The 21,975-nt window shown below is 39.0% G+C and overlaps 1 protein-coding gene across 1 annotated transcript; it reads right to left on the bottom strand.

Annotated features, from left to right (window-relative positions):
• Positions 1 to 1,648: 1,648 nt before the first annotated feature.
• Positions 1,649 to 20,886, bottom strand: LOC148832833 (uncharacterized). The gene is made up of 12 exons (XM_088918814.1): positions 20,713 to 20,886; positions 17,031 to 17,126; positions 16,292 to 16,411; positions 13,586 to 13,639; positions 12,699 to 12,737; positions 11,813 to 11,860; positions 9,999 to 10,106; positions 7,435 to 7,488; positions 6,309 to 6,362; positions 4,492 to 4,599; positions 3,662 to 3,804; positions 1,649 to 2,563 (listed from the first exon to the last, which is right to left on the bottom strand). Exons 1-11 carry the CDS (start codon positions 20,797 to 20,799, stop codon positions 3,667 to 3,669), a joined length of 906 nt encoding a protein of 301 aa, XP_088774940.1. The 5' UTR covers positions 20,800 to 20,886; the 3' UTR covers positions 1,649 to 2,563; positions 3,662 to 3,666.
• Positions 20,887 to 21,975: the final 1,089 nt, after the last annotated feature.

Genomic DNA, 21,975 nt, shown 5'->3' with positions numbered 1-21,975 from the left:
GAATATTACTTTCCCATGTGTGTGCAGCCACCTAAAGACCTTCTCTGTCCTTTTTTACTGCACGTGAGTGACATGAGTATATATAAATGACCGTTGGACTCCCAGTGAGTTTCCAAACCCAGTGTCTCAGAGTTTTACTGTACTGGACAATCAAAGGACTTACAGGTTATTTATTGCTGTTGCAGCAGTTGGCCATGTGTGATTCATTGATTCATATTTGTGTTTTAAGAATGTGAGGATATGTAAGGGATGCTTTTCAGTCCTCCATGATGACACCTTTGATGAGGCCCAGAAGTACATTGATTGCACCCGTTTAAGCTCCATGCAAAATGTAAGAAATCAAGTGAATTTTGATCACCAACAAGTATAATGGATAAAATACAGTGCTGAGAAGTAATATGCAAGTGAACCACATGAATAAAGTTGGCTGTTATTATTTTTTAGTAAAAATCTAATTATTAATAGTAGTAGTGTTCATTATACTTGTAGACAGATGATTTAATGACTTCTGTTTTTTAGAGTCGTCGAGGTCATATAGATGAAGCATGTGCAAGACTTCTGCATTATATGAGGCCTATTGTATCATATTTTAATGGAGTACTCTTCAAGAAGCACCCCGTGTAACAACATAAAGATTGTTCATCTTTCAGCAGTGATACTGTAATGTAGTCACAGCTCCCAGTCAGCACAGTACTACCAGAGCAAAGCTCCTGCTGCTGCTTCACTGTCGAACCCGTCTCTGTCTGATACCATCACATGATAGATTCAACAACCACTTACCTACAGCGATTTTGACTTTCAATGTAACTATATAAATATGAAGCATTCTGTATTAAGAGTTATATAGACTTTATCATACTGGATTCATTTGATTGTCTTTTTCCAATTAAATGAAATATTGTCATTATTTGCCTTATTTTACAGCAGTTTAGAGTACACAGCATTTATACGTGATACATTTACTGACTGAATGATTGTTAATTAAATTGTTAAGGGGGAAAATATAAGTTTGTTATATAATAACTGAACATAAATTAATCATGCAATATAAACTGTGGCATTGATTAAAGATAATTAAATTTAAGAATTCTTCTTAATATTGAAAGTGATTTATTTCTCTTTCATACATCAGAAAGTATATATATGTCATTCTCAATAATTTGGAACAAAAATAATACAAAGGAGATAGAAGATGAAGGTGAAGGCTGGAAATCTCAAGTTGCAATTAACACGTTCTATAGGATCATTCTGTATTGTATGACTGAAATAAACCTTTACATAAGTAATGGAAAGGTTCAAGTCTGAAGAAAGAAAGGGACTACATATACTCCAAAGAACAACACCACATCCAATGTGAGGCAATTGCAGGCATGGTTGCTTCCAAAACTGGCTCATTTTATTTATGATGCGCGAGTGACGTCAACAGGAGATTGAATCTAAGGATTAATGTAATAGATTCAAACAAGTGAACATTTGAATTAGAACACTTCCATATCTTGACACGATATTACAATACTAGCAAATAACATGTGAAAAAGCAAAAATGAAGAAAAGCTCTACTTCTGGGGAATGTTCCAGTTACAGATAAAATCTGTTGTATGGAATTTCATGTAAATATGTTCCTAAAAGAAAAGTACATGACTACAGGTTTCAACAAACAGATTTTATTTATGGTACAAACATTTGCAATGTTTACATGAGCAAAAACACAGAAGGTAGTCATGCAAAGTAGTATACTCATTTACATGTACTTTATGTTTGAAAGTACTGATACCACAAATACTTAAATAAATCTTGAATGTTACAGTAAGTGAATAAGCTTTTTGGGACTATACTGTATGAACTGTTACACACATTAAATGTGGGTTTTAATGAGAATCTACAGACTGTAAGACTGGGGCAAAAGAATAATTAAAACCAGACTCCAGGTGACTTTAACTCCCATGCTGTAGGTTGCAACATTCATGCTGCAGCTATCATCCACCTAGGCCTGAACAGGCAAACGTGCCAGATCTAAAAATGATTTCAAACAATACTGAGTTTCAGTACTGTTCTACATACATAGGTGATCTCTCCAAAAACGATTCCCTGTTATTTCTTAGAAGTCACTTTCTTTTATAAGTATTTTCTATTTCAGAATTATACTGTAATATTTATGCTGGGTAGTTCAGATTGGTTCAAAATAATGACACAAGACAGTTCACGCACATGAGGAGCCCATTTGGTAGTTATTATCTAATTGATCCAAGGGTCTCCTCCAGCCATTTCTTAGAAGATCACAAGGTGTCTGCTTCTCTAACATGGCTTAGTATCTTGTTCCATACTAGCACTAAACTGCCTAAAATTGCTCTATGTGTTTCAAAGACTTTAAAGTTATTTATGCTATCAGTGCCTTCTAGTAGCCTAAGGATTTTGCATAGCTATATATAAATTTGTAAGTGCATGTTGCTATTTAGTTGGTGTTTATATTCTTTGCATATTTTTTGTCATGCTTCTCCATCTGATGTGATTGACTGGGTGTTGGTAGCCATACACTTTCCATCACAAGAGCAGGAAAAGAAGGCTAGAAAAAAGGAAGAGAAGTTTCTTTAAAAGACCCAAAACATTACCACTGCTTTGTACAGCCACTAGTGACAGGCACATGGTCTGTGATCCTTCAGTAACAATTTAACAAACAGTCTCTTCATGAAAGCTAAATTAGCATTATTTCATTAATTCTTATCGTACTTCACAGGTGCATTCTACACAATTCACAGCTGTTGCTTTTATTTACATTGTTTATCAGAACAGCAGTTAAATACAACAAAAACATCTGTAAAGCATTTCTCCAAGTGGGAATGTAGGGCGGGGAAGTACATTAGTGTAGCACAGTAGTCTGAGGTTCAGAATGCTTTGTGAGCTGATTCTGTGCCCTATTCTACAATAGTCCCCATCCCACTGCCCAGCCTGGCAAAGGAGCCTTTTATTCATGGAGCAGATATTTGCAACTGTAAAATATACCATTAAAACAGAAATCTTGAAATGTGCAAAATAACATGGAAATCATAATTATTTTTAATCTAATCTGAAAGATCCATGCTTAGGCTCTCTATACACCCTGAGGATGCCAGGCCAACTTCAAAAAGTACATTAGCAAAGTATACACACTGCATATACTGTACACAGCAGAAATTTCAAAATCATATTCACCTACAATCTGTCAAATGTTGTGAATGATTTTTGAACCCTTTGGCATTTGATAAAATATTTTTTCTACATTTTTTATATAACAATATCATGTGATAACAATCACTCTACAACACTATAAACCTTCCTCATTTGCCCACAATTGAGAATGGTTCAGTTCCTTTCCCTCTATCTCCAGGTAGGAAGAGAAGGTATTCCTGAGAATACTGTAAAAAGTACAGGTGTCTGGCCTGTTACCAAACACCATTTTTTTACAATTTCCATTTCAAGGTTGCTGAACAAACAGCACTTGCAGCACAGGTCTTACAACAACACGACAACACCCACTTCATTTGTGACCTTTTTACTGTTCCAGCCTACACAGAGCCTATCTTACCACTCAGGCACCTCTGACCATCCATCAGTCTCATAGACCAGGTAAATCCCTAGGCACTGAGCTGTGTGACTTCTGATGGCTCTGAGAATTGGTACTTACAATTACTAGCCCTGCTGATCCAGGTTCCTATTAGCATCACCTATGACAGCAAAGCAGCCAGGACATGGCCTGGGGGGCTTCTTTGTCAGGGGCTGGATTGCCCTCCTCTTCCGGTTCTGAGTGTCAGAGGGGAGGTTTTCATTCTGCGAAGAACAAAGAGGAGGTTTCAGAACTTCAGCAAAATTGTGCCAGGCATGTGTGGCTCTCCAAGTCCGCAGAAGATTCTCCCTAATTCAGTTTACAACCCTACAACACAGCTGGTCTACCCTTATTAAAAAACAGCTCTGTCACAGCAATACCACTCTTTTGGGATGTGTTTCAAAGCTTCAGGCGTCACAGCTACATTTGCTGTGTAGTGGTGATGCTACTAGCGGTGAGCAAGGTGGGAGATAAATACAAGAACAGACAGAGGACTGAGGAAACTGTCCCTCTTGGTACTGAACAGCTAGGTTAGTACCAAAATTAGTAAAAAAGATTAGTAAATTAACAAAAATCTGTAAAATGCTGGCACCTGCAACCTCCTGAGTGCTTGCAGGCTTGTATTGCTCTAAGAGATGAACACATTTGTCCTCTGACTGGCACTGCACCTCTGGTGCAGGGCTGTGTTGCCCGTCACATGCCACCTGAAAATCACCCACCAAAACCGTTCTGGGAAATTTGACAGATGGGAACAACATTTGTAGAGTCAGACTAGAAATCTGGAACTCCTTCACTCCTGTGACTATTACCTATTTTATTTCTCTTTAGAATTTAGTTTGGTTGAGACAGAATAGTATTAATTCTGATATAAAGAAACTCTGATAGAAAGACGAGAACCACCACATCTGTACCTGCTCCTGCAGCTGCCTGTTGAGTCTTTGTTGCACTGCTGAGGCTTGGTCTCCAGTGCCAGAGAATGGATGATAAATGCTGGTAGTGTTATTGTTCGGTTTTCGCTTCTTTTGATCAGGAAAAAAACAAAACTGACTGAGTGTCAAAGCATATTGTGATGGCACAGCAGGTTCAGACAAGACGACAGGACCACATTACCCTGACAGCTGTGGGGAATGAGCAGCTGCCTTCAGCCACCTCCAGAGAACAGGAGGGCGTCTTTACGCAAAGAGTTATGGAGTCTGATAAAGGTACACGGGCACGTTGATGAAACCAAAACCCTTTCAAGAAATTACTGGATGAACTCCATGGATTATTTATCAAACAGACCAGATGGGCTGAATGGCTTCTTCTTGGCTGAAATCTTTCTTCTGAGATTTGGTCATTGTTACACTCCTGAAGATTTCTGATCATGCCATACTTCTGTCACTCTAGATGAGCATAAACCTCCACTGCTGGAAGAGTTAGATATAGAGCTTCATGTACATTTAACAGCATCTCTTCACATTAATCTAACAGTTTTAAATGCATCTGAACTTTATGTTTATTTTAAAAATACTCTCCAGATTTTGTTATGTTACAGCTTTATATTTCATTTCCTGAACTGAACTGGAGCAATGCAAATATGTTTCATTTTTGATTAGTATGTCAATCTTAATGACAGGGGGCTTAAAGAATGAAGACAAAGGTGAAATGTTAGGTTTTCATTTTACTTTATCTTTCTGTGAGTCTGCCACAACTAATACAGGATGACTGCAGGAGGTAGTGGAGTGCAATGCTGTGGGTAGAATAGCAAGTCAAGATCCAAGCGCAGGATTTCGGTTTTCTCCTGAGTGCAGGAAGCTCTGGAGAAAAAAAGGGCTTTGCAGGTTGTAGGGTGTTTTCAGGCAGACTGTCTGTCAGATCTGCCGAGAGCTGCTGCTCAGATCTGTTTTATACAGTCGGGGGTGCAGCAGATGTGCCCAGGACTTCCAAGCAGCCAGGCTGCTCAGGGTGTGTAAGATAAGATCACTTTATTGGCCATATACAATTTCTTCCATTAGGAATTCGTCTTTTCGCATGTGGTGGGCTAGTGAGGCTGCTTGCTTCCCTGGCAGGCAGAGACTGAGCTCAGCAGCCTCGCTAGCCCACTACACACTCCTGGCAGCCCGCAGTCTTGAGGCTGGCGAGCTCAACTGCCAGGGTTCCCAGTGGAGGAGACTGACAGCTTAAGCTGTGCTTGACAAAGATATCTTCTTTTTCTGGAAGGAGTTGGAGCAGATTGCCTTTGCCTGTCAGAATCTCAGTGTCAGAGCCCTGAATAAGTCGTAAATTAAGCCCTTCATGCGGGTGTTAATTAGAGGCTAGACTGAAAAGCAGCCTGGCAAACAGAAAGCAGCCCGTTCTCGTTCTCACGGGCTCGGCTGGAGAATGAGTACTTGTGTGAGCCGCTCCCAGCTGGGGTGCATCCGTAAAATGACTGACACTGGTCAGTGTGTTTTATACTGTTTGACACAGAGAAATGTGGCACTAAAATAATATATATATAAAATAAAACCCAGCAGGCTATCAGGATTTATCATGCATGTCCTGCATGAAATTAAACAGATTGTATGGAAAAATGCAATTGTAAAGATCAGTTTATTTTACACACCTCTCCTTCCCTACCTTCAGTAACTAGAAGGACTGTGGGGGGAACTTGAATGTTGTGCACACTCAATATTATTAGGGCTGGTAAAATCCTCCTCACACTGAGCCCTGGTATGCTAGAGTGTGAAGATCATTAAAAACTACTTACCCTCCCCCTCCCCTTTCCCTTCCTTTTTTCTTTCTTGGGTGCATCATGGGAGTCCTGAGAAACAGAGACACGACTAAGACAGAAAGCAGAGGGATTGGCATTCCTCTTAAAAGACCCCATCTACAGTGGCAGCTGAGTTCAAAGCCTGACTAAGGCACAAAAGAAAACGTGAGAAGATTTGGAGAAAAATCTTTGAAACATAGAGACACATCATTTTATTTGGGACAGCAAGTGTGGATTTAGTAAAGGAAGATCTCATTTAATTTGTGCTACTTGGTGAAAGCAGCAACATTGATTAAATATTACAATCAGTGTTATAAAAAATCACAACCCAAGATGAGATTAAATAAATTAAAGCATGGTAAGTTATAAGCAGCAAAGGAAACAGTCACTGTTCAAAACACCTGTAACAAGCTTTCTCAAAGCCTTGCACTACTTTTCAGGGTCAAAAGGCACATTACCCCTGAATCAAAGCAAAAACTAAAGGTAACACAAAAACTAAAGAAAGAGCAGGCCATTCAGCCCATCTAGCCTAGTAGCTAATGGATCCAGGATCTTAACAAACTGCTTCTTGAAAGAAGCCAGGGAACTAACATCTGGATTGTGGAGCCCAATTAGTTCTCCTGCCCTAAAGTCTTCATTTCAGCTACTGTTAGAGGAAGTGCTGTGTTCAGCTAAACTTCCAAAAATAATTAAAAAAATGCATTTAGTGATTATTTTAATCAATAAAAACATTTAATTCTTAATGGTAATTTTGACCAACTTTAATCTTTGGTTATAGAATGCTCACCATGCAACATTTTCTACCTTTTAGAAAATGACATTAAATCTGTATTTTTTTCATCTCTGTTTTAAAAACTGAACTATTAAATTGCTGACTACTACAGCAGAAATCTGAAATCTTTGAAGAGTCTCACAGCACAGGCCCCAGCGTGGCTTGTCTAGTGTTTGCAGGGAAACAGCTGCCAACATCATTTACTGTACACTGTATGGAATATAAAATGAGAAAATATAACATGTAGAAATAAAAGAAACAAACTAGATGATGTGAAGATGAAATGACACAGACCTAATGATTTTTAGTTATTTTCTGACCTTTGAAGCTGCCATACTGAGAGCTGCTTACCGTTTCTCTCTTCCTTCTCTGCTTACTGTCTATGTCTGGTGCGTCTGGAGTCACCTGATGAACAGAAACACAGCTGTGGGCAACAGACACTGGGCTGCTGGGACACTTATCTAGTGAAATGTCAGTGTGATGATCAGGATGAGCCCTCACACCTAGAGACTACAGGTTTCAGTCCAAACTGTGCCATCTTCAAAGGCAAATGATTAGAAACCAGACTGCTCTAGGCTGACAGGGAGGAAGAGAAATGGAAAAGTGTTTCTATGATCTGCTCTGAAGTTTTGATGATCATATTTAACTATGAAATTTCATTGTTGTCAGCAAGTCATCAAAAAGCATTGGCAGTGAATCACTGCTTCATAGTAGCAGCCTTTTTAGCTATGAAAGTTTGTCAAAACTGTACGAAAAATTAAAAAATGTATGCTCATCTTTAATATTGTAAGGCAATGAAAAACGAGATAGTGTTTTCCATTTTTTCTTTAGGCCCCCTTGACCAAATGTATAATCATGTGGACAAATTGCCTAGATAATGTGGGTCGAACATCTCCTGCAGTCCTTTGTCGATTCTATCTTCTATTTTCTATAGTTCTTGATTACCATCAAGAGGAGGAAATAAGCCAAGTATCCAGATATGCTACTCAAAGAAATTAAACAATACTGAAATATTTTGCACTGTGTTTCCAACAATGTGTACAACATGTAAAACTTTATCATATTTTCTATAATATGACAAAGGAGATAACAATTGTAGTTTTGTTTTTAATGAGCCATCCAGCAAATACATGTCTTTATAATTGAAAAAATCCAGACTGTTGAGTAATCTGGTAATACCACTATAAACATCAGTAACATCCTGACATTGAGGCTATACACTTTTCACTAGCCTCTGCTATTTTAAGGCAAAATATTCTACTCCTCTGCGAACACAGGGATAGGGTAGGCCAATTCAATCAGATCAGGCCTCTTGCCCTCTTCTCTTATTAAACTCAATCTATACAGCTTTTCACGCCAATGCCCAAGCTGTCCCTTTGTTTGGACACTTTCTCACCTGCTCTGGTCCTGTGCTCAGAATTTGGTATGCTTCGAAGGATATTAAACCCTCAGTTTAACAGTCTAATAAGACAGATGGGGTGCCCATTACAGCACAATCACAAATGATGTTTTTTTCATCTAATAACATAACATCACTTTCTTAACCCTATACAATTTCTTGCATTAGGAATTTGTCTTTTTCGCATACCCCAGCTTGCTCTCCATGAGACACACAGATACACAGATAGGGAGAGAGCCTGGGGTCAAAGTGCAGGGTTGTACAGCACCCCTGGAGCAGTTGGGGTTAAGTGCCTTGCTCAGGGGCCCACCAAAGTAGGATTCCTCTGCCAGCTGCAGGATTTGAACCAGCAACCTTCCAGCCACAGGCACAGATCCTTAGCCACAGAGCCACTGCTCCACAAACACATTATTATATGAGAATATATGTATGTTGTATGTACTATATATATCTCCTTTCAGGATATGTAAATACATAACTGCACCGTGTATTAATATATTACTGCACTGTACTGTCTATATAAATACACTGTATTGTACACTGTGTTGTATTACAGTACAGTCTGCACTCACTTTACTGCAAAGGAAGAATTATGTGTCAAGTATTGCTGGCTATAAATTACCAATGAGTCATACTTTGCATTTTGACAAACAATATGTAAAAACTAAACCAACCTTTTGTGGAATGGTAATAGACTACTGGAAGCTCATTCACTGTATCCTTGAGAACCCTCTATCTCTGAGACTAGCCGGCATCTATAGGTGTCAATCTGTGTAAGCCATCAGCACTTTCACACAGTAAAGTTGAGGTCCTCTCCTTTCCAATTTTACATCCTGGCATAGATGTTTGGTATGCTTTTATATTTTCTGGGAGTGAATGCCTGAAGAGACCAGTCTCTTCAGCATTATACAGGTGGGATAACTTCAACTTGAAATAATTTATTCAATTTCTTACGGAATGGTTCTATCTCTTCGGTGGGGGGTGTTTACAAAATGGCCAAAACCATCCGAAACTGCATTTCAGATACAGTATTATATGTTTGGCTAAAGATTGTATTTCAATACCATGAACCTCCCTTTTATGGACAAAAGCCCCTTTACAAATGGAATGGGATTGATGTGAAACCAGTGGAAAATGGTAACAGGATAAACAGATTCTTCTTAATGGAAAGAACAAATTAATCCCAAAAGTAATTTAAACAACAATTTTCCAAATGGTTTAAGAAAGAAAAGATAAAATGGGAGCATTTTATAATCTTATTTAAAAATAACAGGATCCAGATAAAGAAAACACAATGCATTGCAATCACAGGTAAAAAAGAATATCAGAAAGGCTAAGAGAGAGATTGAAAAGTATATTTCATTGGCAATGGAGCTAATGCAGCCCCACATTCAAAAGTCTTCAAAACATCAATACAACAACTGTCAATCATGTCTTGTAGTAAACCAAGATTGAAAAATGGATTAATACTTCACTCAGCTGTAAATGTGTAAAGAGAAAGAGTGAGATACTGCACCTGCTGCTGCTGTTTCCGAGCCTGAATCATTTCCAGTACTGTCTCTGCAAGGCCCCTGCTGTTCTCTAGTGGTATCCTGTCTCCATACAGTGTTTTCCACCCCTTTGCCTTTGATGGAGTAGGGGAAGGTATACAATTGATTAAAAAGAAACTTGCACCTACTGTACATAGAGTGCATTGCAAACGTAGCCAGATCCTTCTTGGTTCCCCTTATTGTGAAATTACAAATTTTGTCAACATAATATTTTATTCAAAACCTGGATAAAACCAAAGACTTTGAAAGCCTCAGTGGCAATTCCTTTCTATGGTTCCCTCAAGAGAACCTCTAAACAAAATCAGTATAGAACTACAACAGTAGAACAGAACTACATATGGATACTCCCAAAAAGCATAAAAATGGGACTAGGTACACCCCCTTTTCCCCCTTTTTCACTCAAGAAGGCCAAGGTGCTCTATAAGCCTGACCTGGGCCACGCAAATGACCCTTTGCAAATCACTGTCAATCCACTGCTGTTGGAGCATCTACTGTATCATTTTTGTGTAAATCATATTGAAGTCCTCCTTTAAATTAAAAAAATACATGCTTATTAGCACAGCATTACATTGATCAAATCCTAGGACCTCACTTTGCAAAGCTGGCATGACATGTGGCAGCAGGGGCTCAGAAATCAGTGAACAGGTAAATGTTTGTCCAGGCTCTCTAAGAGGAACAGGTCAGAATTCCACAGAACAGCACCTGCAATCTAGTGTAAAGCATGCAGAACAGATTGCTTTCAATATTGGGCACACACACAACTCGCCTGTGACTTTCACTATTGACCCCCTGTTGTTTACCCTGTCAATGACAAATGTTGTCATGTCTTGTTTTATAAAGTGTCAGTGCACCTTCTACAAAAATAGATTGCCACTTTTCCAGTTAAATAAGTGAATTTGTGTCAGTTATAAGCAATAAGCTTTATTGTGTACTGTATGTACAGTGTATAATGCAGTTTTCCCCCACTACAGGATAATCATACAGAGGTTAGAAAAATAGGCTGAATCACTCTCTCATGTTTGTTGTTTGCTGTTTTTTTTATGCTTGTGGGAAAAATACTTTATGTGGAAACCCATCTATATCATTTACCACAAAGGTCGTTAAAGAAATGTTTCTCCAAAACGTGTGTGGATGTGTCTGGACTCTTTTAGACATTATTCATGGACTGTCTAATACAAAAAGAACACAATAATACCATATTACCTCTATATTAACATATAGTAAAACTAAAACTGTATTTCTCACTCACTAAATGGTCACTAAATTATAATTGACTAATTTTCATTAGCATGTCACATACAGTAGCACAACATTACAGTTTAAATAAATAAATACAAGAGCTCATTTTACACCCAGAACTGCTGTTACTGTACATGATACAAAGCCTCATTCCCCCTTAGCAAAATTCTAATTGCACCCCTGGAGATGTCTGGTTGTTAATACTAATGTCAGTGAAATAACTGAAAAATTGTCTCCTCCTGTCCTGAGGCAGGTGACCACAGCAGTTTATCCTGTGATCTAGGCAGCAGTGTGTTTTCACTGAGAGACACCCCATCCTATGGCACTAAAAAACTTCCTTTTAAACCTCTACATGCTGTAAATACTGTAAGTCAGAAAAGTACTGAAAGTAAAAAATATATTTTACGTCCTTCTGTTCGAGGACAATGTGATCCTTTGTGCTGTGCACAGTGCTTTTAGAGCAGATGTAATTCTCTTCAGATGGAGGCCTAGCAGGCTGGAGTGTGTGCTCTTCTGTGCGAAGATCATGAAAGCTACTTACCCTCTCCTTTAGCTTCCCTCTCCCTTTCTTCTGGGCATCACGGGAGTCCTGAGAAACAGAAACGCAGCGATGACAAAGCAAAAGGAATCAGTTCTGTAGAAGTGTGTCTACATGTAGACTGCTACACAAAAAGGAACAGGAGAAGACTCTGAGCCAAATGAGAATAAGTACCTCAGATAAACACGAGCCAAGAGGGACAAGATATAGGCTTCATCGCCATGCTATTGGGGTCGCACACCCAGAAGCTACAGTATGTTTGGCTATTTTAAACTTTTGTCCAAAAAATCAGATCAACTAAAACAATTTATAACCCTGAAGGGCCTGGTGCAACGTTTGAGCCCAGGCTGGATCACTCATAAGAAGTTATAAAAAATCAAGACCCAGGATGAACTGATGATATAACTGAATGTCATCTAAAAATAAGAACATGATAAATTGAGAGTCACTGTTCAAAACACCTGTTACAAGCTTTCCCAAAGCCATGCACTACTCCTCAGGATCAAAGGGCACATTAGCCCTGAATCAAAGAAAAAGCAATTAAACAGCCAGAGGTAACGCAAAAACTAAAGAAAGATTACAAATAAGAAGAGGTTATTCAGCCCATATTCTGTAGCTTATTTGTTTTTTAGTAGCTAATTGATCCAGAATCTCATCCAACTGTTTCTTGAAAGAGGCCAGGGTACCAGCTTCAATAACACAGCTGTGCAGCTTGTTCTCCACTCCTGCAAACAAACTATCGACGTCTGGATTGTGGAGCCTGACCAGTTCTACTGCCATGCTGTCTTCATTCCAGCTACCAGATCTGTGTTATTTTCAAGGAACCTCCAGTTAAAGTGCAAATAGAGACTGAGAGAAAAGAAAAGCATCAGGTGCAAATGTTACCTACTGGAGGGCTTGAGGGGCTGGGCAGCAGGGATGAGGTACCCTGGAAAAGAGGGAAAAATTTGCTTAATTGTACAGTATACAGTATGTACCTTCATACCTTTATAGAAGAAATCCTTTATAAGGAAACCTTCTGAGATTACTTTTTGTTTCAGATCAAAATGATTTACCCTTAAATTGAAGTTACTGAAGAATGGGAGAAGATGGCAGTGTAACACACAAAGTGAACTGACACATGTACACGTGTGCTTTTTATAAAATAAAATTAAATCTTCATTTTTTTCAGTTTTTCCTCTCTGTGGTAAAAACTGAAATATGATTAAATTGCTGACTACTACAGCAGCAATCTGTGTCTTAGGTTTAAAATGTATCCCAGTTTGTGATGTTACTAAGAACAGTTACAAATGAGAGCAGTAGTGTACAGTATATGAGACATCTAAGACTCCACACCATCAGCTTAATCCCTGGCAGGGAATCTAAACACCATCCTGGGGCTCCCTCTCCTAATCCTTTGACAATCGCCAATCAGTGCTACACTGCCCATCAACAGAAATGAACAATGATCTTTACAGATCAAAAGATTTCTTTAAGAGAAAACCATTACTGACCTGACATTTCCTTGTTTATGTACAGTAATTCACTTCACTGCTGTAGTTATGTGCAATATTTCTCCACATTACTAATCTAAAGAGCCTCACACCACAGGTCTAGTGTTAGCAGTGAAACGGAACTGCCAATGTCATTTACACTGTACTGAACACAAACGAGAAAATAAGATAACGTAGAAATAAAAGAAACAAACTGCGTGATGTGAAGAGATGGAAATGACCAGACCTAATGATTTTCAGTTATTTTCTGATCTTTGAAGCTGCCATGCTGAGAGCTGCTTACCGTTTCTCTCTTCCTTCTCTGCTTACTGTCTGCGTCCTGTACGTCTGGAGTAACCTGATGAACAGAAACACAGCTGTGAGCAACAGACACTGGGCTCCTGGGACACTTCTCTAGTGAAAACCTCACACCTAGAGATTACAGGTTTCCTGAACAGTCCTCATCCTCAAAGACAAGTGATCAGAAAGCTGACGTTTCTAGATTTACAGTGAGGAAGTGAGATGGAGAAGTGTTTCTGTGATCTGCAGGCTTTAGTGTGCTCTGTATCATCATTGGGCCTTAACACTAGTGTTAATGAAGTCTTATAACCAAAGATATATGGAAACCACTGACCTCAAGACAATGTTAAAATGTAAGGTTGGTAAATGTTAGCAATTTTCATGGAGTATCTCATTTATTTATATTTTCTAATATCTTGCACACCCATGTACCTGCTGTCTAAACAGTTTGTGTTAGTGTTACATGCCCATTTCTCTCAGACCTTTTCTGGATGGCTGAGGAGTGGTCTGGACCCTATCCACCACCATCGTGAACATGAACAATAGGACAATGAGACACACATAGACAAGTTGCACAAATAAACACAGAAACCTCTCCTGACCTCCAGATTTCAAGGCAACAGAGAGATTATTAAAAATAACCTGAATTGTAGGGTTATTGGTAGAGCATTCTACCAACTTGGATACTTGTTTTTCTACTTTACTGCAAATCTATAGTTAATTTAAAAGATAATTTCCATAGAAGCTTATGGAGAAATGGACATAAATATGTATACAAATAAAGTAAATGTATGTCATAAACTATGAGCATTGGTACATGTTAGGAAGAGTTTGCTTTCTGAAAATGTATTAAATAACTATGTCAAAAAAGGATAGTTTACAACAATATCCAGTCATAAATTAGACAATAACATTTTAGGAGATGAATGGTTCCAAAGTTTATGCTTCAGACTGTATTGTATGTTTCCACAAAGTCAGCCAGTAACCTCTGAGGAGAAAAAAGCTTTATATGGGTTGTCTTGAAAAAAAACCCCATTTCAAAATATCAGACTACTTAACGTTCATTTTAAGATTTTTATTCTTGCTACAGTTAAAATCTTTGAGACGGGTGGGGGGTAAACCTAAGTAATAAAAGAAATGATTACATGGATATGCAGATTTTTCTATCTGCATATACTGTATGTAGGTTATATAGAGAAGGTTATAATAAGGTTATAATACCAGAATTCTTCTGTCACGTTAAAACAAAATCTAGCTTGTCAAAAAAATCAAATAAAAACTAATAACTTATGTTACTGACATATGCCAAGAGACCAGTGGTGTTAAGCAAAAAAACATCCCCTAAAACTGGGCTAGCAAACAGACATCAGTTTCTGTACTGTCACTCTGTTACTGATAACTGATAACTGTTTCTGGACGGAAATTCTTATTTCTACATACTGTACTGCTGCTTTCATTTGATCTTTCTTTCTCAGAAAAACTGGTTTCTGTTTCTCAGGATGCTCAAAAGACTCACAAGGTAATGAGGATAACGCCATATTACCATTATATTTCAACAAAGTAATACACTGTGGTGAACACTGCACTCTAGTGGTGAGCTTAATACAAGGCACATTGCTCCTTTCATTACAAGTCATCTGAGTCTCAACTGCGTGTAGAAAGTGACAATGAGCTCAGTCTTCTTTTTGGATTCAACCAAGCCACTCAGGGTTCGTAAACCCTTGAAACACCCTGCCTCATAAGGCGAAGGGATAAACACAGGAGACACCTTGCCTCATGGGGTGAGGGAGTAACTGGGAGAAATACCCATCGTCACAGAATGATGGCTAAAAAGCATACAACCCTGCTTTTACTTACGGGTACAAAGGTCCCAAGGACACTAATCACAGATGTGAAAGATGATTAACCAGATGACACAATACAATATATACAGCTTAATTCTGAAAAGAAAACTAAGCCATTGTCCACAATTGACAGAATCATCCCTCAAATAACAAGTTAATACAAAATTTAAAGATTGTATTTAATTCTATTTTAAATGCTCGCCAGTTACTATCAAGGCAGTTGCAGAGTTCACAAAAAAATGTTTCCATAACCTTGAAAGATTATCTTGGAAAATTGTACTGTCAATATACTGTACTGTCAGGCCTTGCATAGCCTTACATATTGTGGGCGGAATGCTGGCTTCCTTGGACAGCTCACCTGGCTGGTTGACTGGACTCAGAAAGCAGGCAAATGCCTTCTTCTCACTGGCTGGACAATCAGCCAATTACCTGCTCAAGTGGCAGCCTCAAGCTTTAAAGGGCAGTTAGTACAGGTACTTAGATTCGCACATGGATGTCCAATCCTGATCCTGGAAGGCCAGAGAGCCTGCAGGTTTTAAAGGTCTTTTTTAAGACGCAGCACTTGTAAAGCTGTGAAAGTGGCCCATTTAATACAGTAACCAGGTAGTTAAGCTTGTTAAGAGCCGAGTGTGAATGAAAACCTGCAGAGACAGGACTGGAGACCCATGGAGTAGAGAGATTGAAACTTTGGATTTATATTGGGAAAAATGTCCAATTATCCTTTGGCAACCAAAGGATGTTTCAACTTCAGAAAAAATTGAAAACATGTCTGGATCTAAAAAAAATGTTGTTTTGCAGTTACATTTATTATGAATATAATGTTGCATCCAGTTCTCTGTCTCTGAATTCAAGGGTATGTGCAGTACCGTTTGAGCAGATTCCTCTTTTAGGACTTTCTCGATTCTCTTCTGCACCATTTCTGCTTGGTTACCATCACCTTCGAAAGGATAGGTACATCCTCCACACCAACGTTTGGTATGATGTAACTGTGAAAATACAAGCAAAAATACAGACAGTATTGAGAAATTACAGGACAACATAATGGGCACTTTTCTTATTAAAGATAGTAGATGCTAGACCAGTGGTCTTCAATCCTGGACTCTAGGGCTGGTGTTTCTACAGGTTGTAAGTCCAGATGGGCTCTTAATGGCCTGAAGGCTGATTGGACAAGTTTAAGAGCTTCTTCCAGCCTTTCAGGTGCTGCTCCCTTAAATAGACACAGCAGCCCTCTAGGACCAGGACTGGGAACCCTGAAGCAGGCACTTCCAGGAACTGAGTCTGAGATCCCTGAAAAAGTCCCTTATATATCATGGCTAAAATATGAAAACTCAAGTGAGTCTTTCACCAAATCAGAACCAACAGCAAGAGTACCCAATTGCGATTTGAAACCTGCTTTTAAGTTAGGAGCTAAATATATTCACTTGCTTACAGCACATACAATGTAATAGGACTACACACAATCTACACACAGAAATAATAAAAACAAAAACAAAATAGCTCTATCCAGTCCATCCTTTGAACATCTCCTAGCAATCCCAGACTGAACAATGGATGAATCCGTCACTCAGCTCTAAATGAGTAAAGAGAGAGAGTGAGATACTCCACCTGCTCCTGCACATTCTGAGCCTGAATACTGTCCAGTACAGCCTCTGCAAGGCCCCCGCTGTTCTCTAGTGGTATCCTGGCTCCAGGCAGTCTTCTCTTTAATGGAAGGGGCGGAGGACACAAAAGTATTTAAATACAAACATGTACATACATATTTCACTGCATCAGATTAGTTCAGAATAAAAGCAGCTGTTTCTACAGGATTCCAGTGCTTGAAAGTGCATTTCAAAGCAAAGAATCCACTATGGGTGGAAAGGTGCTTTCTAAAGTAATGTAATGCAACGGGGGCTCAGGTGGGCGCCCTTGCCGCATTAGGTTGGCCCCGCACCGTCCGGGGCTCGAACCCGGGACTCCCGCGTCGCTCAGCAGAGACCCAGCCCGGTGAGCTAAAGAGAGATCTTCCTACAGCCCAGTAGCTGTAGTCCTGCTATCACAGGGAAGGGCGGTGACGTCACCTGCTCTGGTACGCCGGCTCTTACACAGTACCTGTCGGCCGTAAGCGTTACAGTACTCTGAGATAAAGTTTTGGAAAGGCACAAGTCAGGAGATGGGTATAAAAAGATTTCAAAGGCTTTAAGGTATCCCATGGAGCACGGTCAAGACCATCATTAAGAAGTGGAAGGCATATGGCCTAGATCAGGCCGTCCCTCCAAACTGGATGACTGAGCAAGAAGGAGACTAATCAGAGAGGCTACCAAGAGGCCGATGGCAACTCTGAAGGAGCTACAGGTCTTTATGGCAAAGACTGGTCATTGTGTGCATATGACAACAATATCACAAGCACTCTACAAATCTGGCCTGTATGGGAGGGTGGCAAGAAAAAAGCCACTCCTTAAAAAAAGTCACATTGAGACTCGTTTATATTTTGCTAAAAAGCACCTTAAAGATTATGTGGCCAAGTGGCAAAAGGTGCTGTGGTCAGATGAGACCAAAATCGAACCTTTTGGCCAGAATGCAAAATGATACGTCTAGCGAAAACCCAATACATCTTACTATCCAAAGAACACCATTCCTATAGTAAAGCACGGTGGTGGCAGCATCCTGTTGTGGGGGTGTTTCTCTTCAACTGGGACTGGGACACTTGTCAGGATAGAAGGGAAGGTGGATGATGCAAAATACAGGCAACTTCTTGAAGAAAACCTGCAGCCCTCAGCCAGGGAGTTGAAAATGGGAAGATGGTTCATCTTTTAACATGACAATGAGCCAAAGCAACCATACAGTGTTTGAAGGACAGGAAGGTGAATGTCCTTGAGTGGCCTAGTCAGAGCCCTGACCTAAATCCCATTGAAAACCTTTGAAATGACTTGAAGAGGGCAGTCCATCAACGGTCACCATGCAGTTTCACTGAGCTTGTACAATTCTGTAAGGAGTATTCCTCCCTCTAAGTGTGAAAATTTGGTAGAGATGTATCCAAACACACACAAAGCTGTATTTAAAGCAAAAGGTGCTCCCACCAAGTATTAACTCGGGGGGTGTCCTCTTATCCAACCCAGTTATTCTACTTCTTTATTTATTAATTGTTTTCACTTGGATGTTGCAAGCTACAATTTGTAAATAAAACTGGAAAATTGTGATTTTATTTGTCTTTTTGGGCGAACATTTTGAAAGGGGGTGGTGACTTTCTATACCCACTGTATATAATATATTGTATATACCATATATATTCAATTCAATTTATTTTTATATATTGCCTTTCACAACAAGGGTGCCCCAAGGTGCTTAGCAAAGCAAAATGACCATACAGAACAGAAAAGACCAGAAGACAAAGGAGGAGAGGAACCAAAAGCTCCTTAGTAAGGAGAAATAAAACCTCTGGGGGTCAAAGGTCAACTGGCTGCCTAACCCCTTTGGGCATGCTAACACTATACGATTAAAAAAAGGAATAAATGAATAAAGGGATATATAACAGGGGAGAGACATTTTTTAAAGATGTGTAAAGATAAAGATTGATAAGTAATTTTTAACTCATAATTCCAACATCTGAACTAAATGAAAGGAAAAAAAAAACTCTCCTGGCTTTTTGCACACGCAGCATATTTATTTAGCTTCAACTGTTCATGTTCTCTATTTGTGTGCAGTTGTCTTCTACATCCATCCTTTTTCTAACCCCTTCATCTGGATCAGGGTTGTGAGGGAACCGGAGCCCAGACTGGCAAGCAAGGGGTAGGATGTTTTCTACATTTGCGTCTTTAAAGCTACATTTGGAAAACTGTTAAAACATGTTACTTTGGAGCATAAATCTTTGAAATTCCATTTAAGTACACAAACATTGTACATCTCTACCTGGGTTGTTAACTGTCTTCTTATTACTTTCTAAAATACGGGTCCTAAAAAAGAATGGAGAGTCAAGGAATTTCTGCTAGTATTACACAATAAATGCTATGTTTTTCAATTGTGGTGAATAAACCTGAGATCTGAAAGCTTGTGTAATACAGTAAGTTCCAAGAAAACACCAGAAGCTAAAGCCAAGATGTTATGCAATTGACAGCTGAAGAAAAATAGAAAGAAAACATATAGTGCTAGACACTGAACTCGAGAGACAGAGGAGAACAGTGAGAGATTAAGGAAAGACTGATGTTTTCCAAATGGAACAGGGTGACTGACCTTGCGAACACAGCTGCATATCAATGTTAACAAATATCAAGAACACAATAAAATTTGTTCATATAACCAAGGCTACTGCTAGCAAAAACAAGCATAGGTAGACTGAATTCAAATAACAAATGGGAAAACTGATGCAAAAAATAATTCTGAGCACTTAAAATGCAAGTCAGATTATTCTATCACAAATTGTACATTAGTGCCAGGTATATCTACAAAAATGTTACTTCACATTGTCTGTCTGATCAGTATGAAATGGGTTTGCTAATTAATGCAACTTCATGCATAATATTGCATTTGATTTAAGAAAGAATTAGAAAGAAACAGAGAAATAGTGCAGGCAGGTACCACCCCCAGTATATAAATGTATTTTGAAATGAATTTTGCCCAGAACAATTATTAATTTTCTGTTACTTTGAACCAAAAGGTCATGTAACTTCTAGGGTGTTTTTAAAAATAAAAAAAAAACTTCCAGCCCTGGTTAGCTTTCAAATGATAAAAAAACTGACTCAAAACTGACTTCCCAGCGTCGTAGAGTGATAACCACCACAAAATCCTTATAAACGTAGGGTGTCATTACATTGTATCATTTTTTGTGGAATATTTCACCCAGACAATGTAATCTTGTAGCTAACCTATGGTTATGTCTGATTTTTGGTTCTTACTTCTGGCTAACGCCAGTACTGTATGCAAACTTACAGCTAGCAGATTTGCTTTATTTTCTCCTTCACCTATAAATATATTTTGAAATGAACAATGTGAAAACGATCACGTACAGTACTGCAAAAGGCTTCACAGTAAGAAAGTAAACAGATCAATTAGGCATTGAAAGATACTCTGATTATCCTACAGTTTTCAGTACAGACTTCATATATTTATATATTAAATATTTACTTTTTTCACTTTATTTGCAGTACGCTTGCTTTTCACAACTGGAAATAAACAGCTCTTTTCCTGACATCACGTATCAGCATTGTAAAAAACAACCAGAAGTTTTTTTTTAGTGAAGGAAGCTACTTAGTCTTTTCTGACGAGGTCTAAAATATTTTTATTTTGTTTTAAATATTGTTTAAGCCTTTACCTTTTTTGATTTCCCATCGGTGGCGGAAGCACCAAAAGCCAAGGTTATTGCGATGCCAAACAAACAAATAAAAAGCGCAGATTTCATGTTCGCGGACCTCCACTCTGCGGCTGTTCTGAGACACTGTTGAGCAGAACAGTTGTCTTCAAGGCTTAGGAATCCTCTCGCAACTACACACAGAATGCAAAACGTAGAGGGTGTTTCAGCGACAGAATCTTTTACGCGGATGTGATTTAGTTTATATATTTATTTAAAGCAGGAAGGCCTTCAGCATTGAAGAGACCTTTAACCTTTTATGACCTAATGCTGTGCTATCATACTGTATTTAAAGAATAAAAAATTTGAGAAAATGTTTTGTCGGCGATATGAGATGAAGGGGCGGTCAGAAAAGAGGGCCCCAGAGGAGGGATCAGTCTGTAGGAAGGGAAAAGTTCTCGTTAATAGTCCTGGGGATAAAAAGTGTGTTAGGGTGAAAGGGAAGCACCATAGGCATGCAGTTGTTAGGCCAAGGGTTCCTGATGGAATTAATGGTCCGGGGGCTGTTTTTGGCTTGGATGAGAGTCCTGTCAATAACATGGGTGGGGTACCTCTGTTTATAAAAATTTTATTAGATATATATCTATAATATAGAACAAAAAGTAATAGGTTTATTCCATGCCGAAAAGAGAAGAATGAAAACACAACGTTTCGGCCATGGAGCCTTCTTCAGGTGTGAGACGGACAGGGCAGTAAGCAAAGGTAATGTAGCAGGAGAACAAAGGCTGGGAGAGAGGAGGAGCGGGAGGCGGGAGCAGGGGACAGACACAGTGGCCAATCAGGTAGTGTGAAGTCAGGACAGGTGTAAAGAGGTTTGAAATGAAACCTACAATGAATAGAGAGAATTAGAAGAAAATTAGTCTGTCGTTGAGAGAAGGGGAAAGGTGTGATCCTAGCTGCAGGATAATTTTAGTTTCTGTAGTTTTTCTGATGTATGAGTTAGGAAAGCCATCTTTGAGAACACAGACGGAGAGATTAGTGTGATCATGGATGTCAGAGGTGAAATGAGAAACAATAGGCTTGGAGAAATCTTTAATCTTCACAGCTCTAACATGTTCTCTGCAGCGGTGTCCAAGTCTCCTTCCTGTTTCCCCAATGAATATATATTATGCATCTATAATATATATTCACCGTATTCACATGCTATTTCACCATGCTTCCTGTTTCTTGCCACAGTTCAACGACAGGTTAATTAACTTCTGGGAAAACTGGCCCTGGTATGCAGTA

Source organism: Atractosteus spatula, chromosome 6, assembly GCF_055471065.1.
Source record: "Atractosteus spatula isolate fAtrSpa1 chromosome 6, fAtrSpa1.hap1, whole genome shotgun sequence".
NCBI classification, from domain to species: Eukaryota; Metazoa; Chordata; class Actinopteri; order Semionotiformes; family Lepisosteidae; genus Atractosteus; species Atractosteus spatula.
The sequence above is the reverse complement of the archived record's forward strand: the minus strand, read 5'-3'. Positions and strand labels throughout refer to the sequence as shown.

What these genes read in the sequence shown, in the direction of transcription:
- LOC148832833 (XM_088918814.1), bottom strand. Translation starts at nt 20,799, where the DNA reads ATGAAATCTGCGCTTTTTATTTGTTTGTTTGGCATCGCAATAACCTTG. An exon ending in AGGGAAAGGGGAGGGGGAGG is followed by an intron (nt 4,600 to 6,308) that starts GTAAGTAGTTTT and finishes CCTGATCAAAAG; the next exon opens with AAGCGAAAACCGAACAATAA. An exon ending in ACAGGCAGCTGCAGGAGCAG is followed by an intron (nt 3,805 to 4,491) that starts GTACAGATGTGG and finishes TGTTCTTCGCAG; the next exon opens with AATGAAAACCTCCCCTCTGA.